Source organism: Orycteropus afer, unplaced genomic scaffold (genome assembly GCF_000298275.1).
Source record: "Orycteropus afer afer isolate SDZICR_OR568_19922 unplaced genomic scaffold, OryAfe1.0 scaffold00253, whole genome shotgun sequence".
In the NCBI taxonomy this organism is placed as follows: Eukaryota; Metazoa; Chordata; class Mammalia; order Tubulidentata; family Orycteropodidae; genus Orycteropus; species Orycteropus afer.
In genome coordinates this window covers 4740160-4748474 of record NW_006921840.1, presented here as the reverse complement: position 1 = coordinate 4748474, position 8315 = coordinate 4740160, and the positions used below count along the sequence as shown (strand labels likewise).

At 38.5% G+C, this 8315-nt stretch overlaps 1 protein-coding gene across 1 annotated transcript in view; it reads right to left on the bottom strand.

Moving 5' to 3' along the window:
- The window catches only part of NTN4 (netrin 4), a 164466-nt gene that overhangs the window by 88231 nt on the left and 67920 nt on the right, over positions 1-8315 (bottom strand). Inside the window, exon 3 of the mRNA XM_007949759.2 lies at positions 1884-2162. Coding sequence (XP_007947950.1) covers positions 1884-2162 — 279 coding nt within the window. The remainder of the gene's footprint in view (positions 1-1883; positions 2163-8315) is intronic.

Genomic DNA, 8315 nt, shown 5'->3' with positions numbered 1-8315 from the left:
GGTCGCTATGAGTCGGAAACGACTTGACGGCACTTAACAACACAACAACAGAAGCGTCCAGAATTTCCCCTTAGCCTTAGAAGATGTTGCTAATTCTTTGAAAGTCGAAGTTCAGCGGTCTTACTAAAACAAAAACAAAACTAGAAATGATGGTTTTTAAATGGATACTCATGAAAGTTTTATATGGCTCTTGAAAACTCTGGTAAGCTGGGATGCCCATGGGCCATTTGGGTTGTCTCATAGGTCATTCACTCCACAGATATTTATTGAGGGCCTATTCTGTGCCATGTTGTAGAGGCTCTAGCCTTGTGTGTATACCTTTGCTTAGGACTCTACCCTGAAGTGGTCCCGTAAGCCTTGGATTATGAAAAACACTAAGCAAAAAGAAGACCTGCATATACTCTTCTTTCACTGATGGACTTAAATATAATTGCAGAAATGTATCAGCACTCTACTACACATAAATTTTGAGTTCACAGTTCAGTAGGTCAATATGTCTACAGAATATCTGGATTTTTTTTTTCCTATTTTAATCATACCTGAACCCAATTAACTTAGTTATACCAAATTACTCCATACTTTATTTGAAGCAATATTAGTCAAAAGATTCTTCAGTGTCTGGAAACTAGTAGGTGTTCGTTGAATAAATCCTGCAATTTCTTCAAGTCTGGGAGCCCCAGCTTCACTTTTGAAAGTAGTTCTCTACCTTTGTTTTCCTCTAGACTTTGTCCTAGTCATTTCAGTTACCCAGATGCTGCCCTGAACCCCGGCAACTTAGCCAATACAAACTATCCTGCTGGCTAACTGGATTATGGTCCCAGGTGGCTCTATCCTACAGTAAGGCTCAGAGAAAGAAGAAAGAATGTGCAAGTCTACCCTTTATGCAGTAAGGATACTCTGAAGCCATTTAAATTGTATTTATTTATTATTATTAGCTCAGAAGTATCAGGGCAAAATACAACATTAAAGAATTGGAATGCTCTCCTGCTTTCCTTTTCCTTCCCTAATCCCCAACCATAGGCTCTGGATGCTGGCATTGTCTGGATCTTTTTTCAAAGAAGGTGACGTGAGGACAAACAGATAATGACACTAATCTTTCATCACCTCCCTATTCCTATGTCACTATATTCAATAAAATCTGCTTCTGGCCTTGAAGTTACAAAGATCACACAGTCCGTATCCTCAGGGATTTCATGGTCTTTGGGAGACTCTGTAAGTAAAAATTCAGCACAAAGCACAAGAAGATGTGTGAACCTGGAGGAAAGAGACTTTACCTCTGTCTTAGGGTGAAGAGGGGGCAGGCTACTCTTCAACAGAGGAGAATTATTATTCATTCTATTGGCAGGGCAGCAAAAGATACCAACCATTAAACTGAGGCTCTTATTTTTTTTCACTTTAAAATCTACTTAACAATGGTCCCCATTTACTGTCAAAACTGGCTTTTTTTTGTGATAATGCCACTAACATGATTATGCCAACCTTTCGCTACTGCTCACCTTACACTTAGTATCTTGAAGGTCAGGGTACTAAAAACTGGCATGGGTGTTTTCACTGAATGAGGAATCTGATTATCATGTTTGACTATTTAATTCTAAAATTGAAGATTAAAAAACAAGTTAATAGGTACTTCATAGGATGGATATGGAGTCAGCAGAATGGCTCAGCAGAGGATGAAGCAAGAAGCACTGTTAGGCATACACCAGCTCTAAGGGAGCTACTTACTCACTGTCGTCAAGTTGGATCCAACTCATAGCGACCCCTCCTTGGGTTTCTGAGGCGGTATCACTACGGAAGTAGATTGCCCAACCTTCCTTCCAACAAGGGAGCTAAGCGGAAAGTAATTCATGGTCTGTTTTTCTTAGGTAAGGCTTTGTTTTACATACCACGTGGAATGCTCCTGGTGCCTTGACAGGTCTGAAGCCATCCACAGGTATGCATTGGTCAGCGTGGCCATTACAGAAGCAGCTTCCCTTGACAATGAAATCATAGATTGCATAGTGTGTCAAATGCTGAGGCTCTTCTGTCAGGTCATTTCTCTGACAGGGACAAGACTGCCGTTTTAGTAGCTGCACACGGAGGTTGGTGATCTTCAACTGTTCCTGGACTTTGGCACTGTAAAGGTTCTCCACATCATATGGTGGTGACAAAGCTCTGAAAATAACCTGTAAAAAAAGAAAAAAAAAAACAAACCCAAGTATATAGATATATAGATCTGTATGCAAATCCTCAGTTGTTTGTCCAATATAGTCCTGATTTGACTTATACCTTTTGTATTCTGAAAGTGATAAGGTAGCAAGAGGTTTTTAGACCTTGATCACACCTGGGAAAGAACTCCCTGTTATATCAAGGAGCAAATGCACTTACCACCTGTTTGGATACAGAAGAATTATAAACACAGTAAGCAGCAGAGATTGAATATTGAGATGAAACTAGCATGGAAAGATCTTGGGGAAGAGCATTCTGGGGCAGAAGAACAATAAGTATAAAAGCCTTGAAGCAGAGTCAAGTTTGGCTTGTCCAAGGAAAAACAAGACCAGGTGTCTGGAGTCCAGTGAACAAGGGGAGAGAGGTCGGAGAGGAGGGCAGAGAGCCAGTACACCACAGACCATGCCTAGTGCCCTTGAAGGTCATGGTAGAGTTACTCTAACTGTAATGGGAAGCAACTGAAAGGTTTTAGTTAAAGAAGGGATATGATCTGATTTACATCCTTTTTTTTTTTTTTTTAAGATTCCCTTTGCTTCTCTGTGAGGAAAATGGATTATAACAAGTGAAGAAAGAAACAGAAAGATATTAGGAAGCAATTGCAAAATCAAGATGCAGGAATTTATACTTCTAAATCAAGGTTGGCCCTTTCCATATAGATACTTTGAAAGACTAATGAGTTACTAGTTGGAGTCACTATTGCTATAAATATTTTTTGGTATTTTTCTAAAATTGCCTTCCAAGCTTATGGCACATTTTGGAATATCCTTACTAGTAGTAAATATACATCCTTCGAGGGTGGATAATTTCTGAAATAGTAAAAAGTAACTTAAAACCAAACCTAGTGGTTAAAGTGGTTCATCGAGTTTAACAGCACTTCTGGTCCAATGCAGGATGTTATGACTGTTTTTATTGTGTAGGTCATATATAGACTCCAAAGGCAATGTAAAAGTTTAGCCCCAGCACCAGGACAGTGCTTGGTATGTATAAAAAAAAAAAAAAAATTCACTGCGCTCGAGTCAGTCCTGACTCATAGTGACCCCCTCCTTGCGTTTCCAAGGTGGTATCACTACGGAAATAGATCGCCCAACCTTCCTTCCTAGGAGTGGCTGGTGAGTTTGAACTGCCAGCCTTCTGGTTAGCAGTCAAATGCCTTAGGCACTATGCCACCAGAACTCGCTTGGTATATAGTAGGTATATAATACATTTCTGTGGAGGAATTGATTAATTGTAACATTGTTCTTGGCATTTGGGAGGTAACCAGAGAGAGGAATGTTTAGAAGGGACAGAATGTGGCTATTTGGAGGCCTTTGGGCCTATGTGTGAGTTTGCACATTATATAGGGTAGTGAGAGGCTCTGGGGTGAGTGATACAAAACTCTATGGAGCCTGTGACTTGGGAGAGTAGGGTTTGGTGGAAGGAAGGAATAGATCACTTTCAGTAGAAACCAAGGAATACAAAAAAGGAATTCCAAAATATGTTGTAACATGAAACAGCAAGGAGGCCAACACTAAGTTATAATTTGGTGTGAATGTTTTCAAAAAGACAAAAATAGATTTAAAAAAACTTAAGCAAACTTAACTTATATAGTAAGAGACACAAAGATGTATTAAAGCTCTATTAACAAAACCATGGAAACATTTTTAATAATCAAGTAGCATGAAAATAAAGTAATTTAAAAAGTTAGCCTTTGGGAAAATTACTACTGAGGGAGAATGTTTCCTAAAGTAACCTTCCAAAAAATAGCTCTTTTAAGGAATATTTCAGAAATAAAATTTCATTTTAGAAATCGATTTTACACAGAATGCATGAAAAGGCAAGGATCAACTTTGTTAGGATCACATTTCTAGGTCTACTGATTACAGAGTTGTCTTCAGTGAAATATAACTTTGGGAAGAAAGGGTGTCAATTGATTGGACACTTGGCCTCTTACAATCTATTCTTCATCCAGTAACCTGACTCATTTTCTATTAACTCCCTTGCTTAAACCTAACCCTGCCACACACACACCCAAAGACCTCCCATTTCTTTCAGATAAAGTACAAAGTTCTTATAAGGGTCCTGCCTCATTTTCATTCTTAGTACATATTACTAAGATAACTGGACACACTGTATTTGTAGCTGTATTGGTTCACTGTCTTCTCAGTCTAGAATGTAAGCTTCATGATGGCAGGGACCTTGTTTTAGTGATTGTACCCAGAACAGTGTCTGGTATATAGTGGGTATATAATAAATTTTTGGTGAAGGAACTGGTTAATTATAACATTGTTCTTGTATATACAATGGTTTACAGTAACAATATTAAATACAATATTAAAAATCTGAGGTACATAAATGGTTCTTAATAACAAACAGGTACTACTTTGTGATGTGCACCAAATGTTATCATTATTACTGTACTTTGTTAAACATACTTTAGTGTATCTGGAAGTGTTTCTTTAATGTTTTTTATGCATAGAAAGGTACACTATATACTATATATGAAGACAAATGTTTGATTAACTGATTTTAGATATGAACTGTACCTACCTGTTCCAACTTACATACAAATTTGACTTAAACACAGACTGAGGAATGGAACTTGTTTGTAATCTGAGGACTGCTTATATAGGGTCCTAAACAGATTCACTTTCTGTATTTCATGTTGTAGCACCAGATAGGGAGTTGTAAGAACTTTCATTATAATAATAGTAATAACTAACTGATTAATCAGTAGTTGTATTTCTTGATTCCCTGAGTGAAGCAAATGGTTAATGCACTTAGTTTCTGACTGAAAGGTTGGGGGTTCAAGGCTACACAGAGACTCCTGGGAAGAAAGGACTGGTAATCTATTTTTGTAAAACCAGCCATTGAAAACCATGTGGAGCACATTCCACTCAGATGCACAAGGTTGTTGCATGAGTCAGAATTGATGCGAGGGCAACTTTTGTTTAAATTTCTATCTATTTTGGAACTTGAAAAACTTAGAAAAAGTTGTATCCTAAACTCAAACAATATTCTGCCTCATTTATCCACATGTAAAATGGTGGAAAAACATAAGATAAAATTTTCCAACAAATATAATGTCACATAGTTGAGAGTCAATATTGAAGAAATGTTTTTTCTTTAATAGCCTAAATTAGAACATGGTTTTATGATCTGAATAATTAAAAAAAGAATTGAACCCATTGTGTACTTTATGTGGGACTTCTTTTCAATATGACATTGCAACCACTCACATTTCTGTTAGACATTTATGAAGAACTCCTTCTCTAAATAAAATAAATAATGTGGCTACGTCCTATTTTATCAACCATAATAATGCAAGGACACAAGAAAGGATAACCAGTGCTAACCAAATAAGCATCCACTGAAAAGTTGATGGCGTATTCCTCTATGCTGTCTGCCCACCCTTCCTTTTCCTGAACATTGGTAGCAACTGTTTGTTGTCTCTGTTCCTGTCTTGACATTTACCCGGGTTTCCCCCCTCCCTACCCCATCCCCTCTGGCCCTGAGAAATGTTCAGCTCTTGCAGGGCCAGTGGAAGATCTGTCAAGGTTTGTAGGAACTTAGAAGCTCTTTTGCTTGCTGCACCCAGTCTGTGGAAGCTGAATGGCGACTCTGTGCTTGGTGTGCATGACACCACAGTTGGCACGCTGATATCAGCAGGGAAGGGACAGCATGACCCCTGAGGCTGTATGCTGGAAAGGAGACAGAGTGCTACAGACACAAAAGTGAACGGGAATTTAAGCCATGAAATCTTTTCTCCAGAAAGGAGACGCCTTAATCTGATACCCTGGGAAATGGATCTACCCTGCATCAGGAAACAAAGAATACGCCAATCCAGATGCTTCAAACTTCTGGCAGGTCGCCCTTTGGGTCCCACCCAGTCTTTCTTCCTACTACCCAGAAGAGCCTGCAGGGCACTACTGAAATGAAGTAAGAAGAGGTGCAGAAGACTTCCATGTAATTTCAGCCATTTCCATTGTTGTTCTGGTAAGAAACAGCATGTATTTATGGTTCCATCACTATTCCTGTGTGTGACTGCTTCTGAATATACACTCCTAACAAGATATATTTAAAAAGCCAGAAGGTGACTAACATCAAGCATATTTTGATATTTCCGACTTGTTAGTGCTGCTGACCAGGACTTCATGATCTCATTTTTCAATTAAAAAAAAATTATTTTTTAGTGATAAATAATACGCTTATACAGAAAAGTCTGTCACTCAAAATGTTAGAAGACCTGTAGTGTGACCACCCCAAAGACAATAATATCTTTCCATCTAAACTTCTGTATGTATGCAGAAGAAGGTAAACAGTTTTATTTCAATTTAACAATACCTTGTGAATATTTTCCCAAATCTGTAAATACACTTCTGTGTCAAGAGGTTCTCAACGGGTAGCCCCAGACCAACAGCATCAACCTTAGAACTTGTTAGAAATGCAAATTATTGGGTGCTATCCCAGGCCTAGTGAATCAAAAACTCTGGAGGTGAGGCCCAGCCATCTGTATACCAGCAACACTCCCAGGCTATTCTGAGGCATAATAAAGTTTGAGGAAAGTGCTACATAACTTTAAAAGCTTGCCTGGAATTTTATTGTGCAGGTATGACATAATTTATTTAGCCAGGCCTCTATTAGGCATCTAGTTGTTCCCAACTTTTCAGTATAACCAACTGCAATGAAAAGCTAAAACTTTGTGGACATTTCTAGTGATTTCCCAAAAATACATTTTTAAATGCGAAATCAATGGGTGAAAGGAAATGCAAATGCAAAATTAAAAAAAAAATGAAGGTCAGATACTTTGCTACTTACTCTTTGGAGCTGTCCCATTTCTCTAGTCTTGCCTGACTTCCTCTCTCAGCCTGTTGTTGTTATGTGGCATCGAGTCAGCCCCAATTCATAGCGACCCCTCGGGTTTCTGAGGCAGTATCACTACGGAAGTAGATTGCCCAACCTTCCTTCTGAGGAGTGGCTGGTGAGTTTGAATCCACCAGTTAACATTCAAGTGCCTTAGGTACTATGCTACCAGAGCTCCTTCTTTAAACCTGTTGTTGTTGTTACGTGCCGTCGAGTTGGCCCTGACTCATAAAGACCCCTCCTTGGGTTTCCAAGGCAGTATCACTACAGAAGTAGGATTGCCCAAAGTAGCCTGAGAATCTGGATTCTTGGCTTAAGTTCTGCCATTTCTTATGCCCATTGCAACAGAGATGCTTAAAAAGTTTAGAACAGGCTGGAATTACCTATCCTTTCTTTTTTTTTCTAGAATATTCATAAAAATCTCTCAGTAATTCTGGAAATCAGTAAAAACAGCATTCTGTATGTCTTTTTATACTCTGATTGAGATGAGAATTTAAACAGTATCAACGCAATGTGAACAGAATAAGAAATACAGTAAATGTTAGGTACATAATAGTCAAACAATTCAGTTTAGGACCAAACTCAAACCTTATATATTGCTCCATGCCTAGAATTTTATTGCTTATGATGAATCATAATAATTCAAGGAACTTAAAAAATTGTAAAAAGTTTATTTTTAACTGCAGCTTGTGGAATATTTCAGTTCCAAGTTGATTACCCATCCTATGACCTTACTTGGCACTTGTACTTCCCCAGGATAGCACTTTTATATTATTATATTGTTATTGCCTATTTAGTTGTCTAGTATCTTGCACTAGACTCAGTATTCAGAGTGCTGGGATTCTATCAATCAGGTTAACAGCTGTGTCCTCCAGCACCTCCCACAGACTCTGACACATTGTTTGTTGTTGTTGTTGTTATGTGCCGTTGAGTCGGACCAGACTCATAGCGACTCCTCCTTGGGTTTCCGAGGCAGTATCACTAGGGAAGTAGATTGCCCCATCTTCCTTCCGACTGACACATTGTAGCATTTCATAATTACTGGTAAATGAATGAATGGACTATTTCTTCAAATACCATTTTGAAAAGGAAAAGCTAAGCAGAGAATTCCATGTAGAAAAATAAAGCAAGCTGAGTTCCGGCAAGATGGTGGACTAGGCAGAAAGACTGCACAGACCCTCTCCAACAAAGAAAAGGGAAACCAATTAACACAGACACAGAAAATAATCTTGGACCCCTAAGCCTTGAAAGGAAGGATATAGAAGATGACT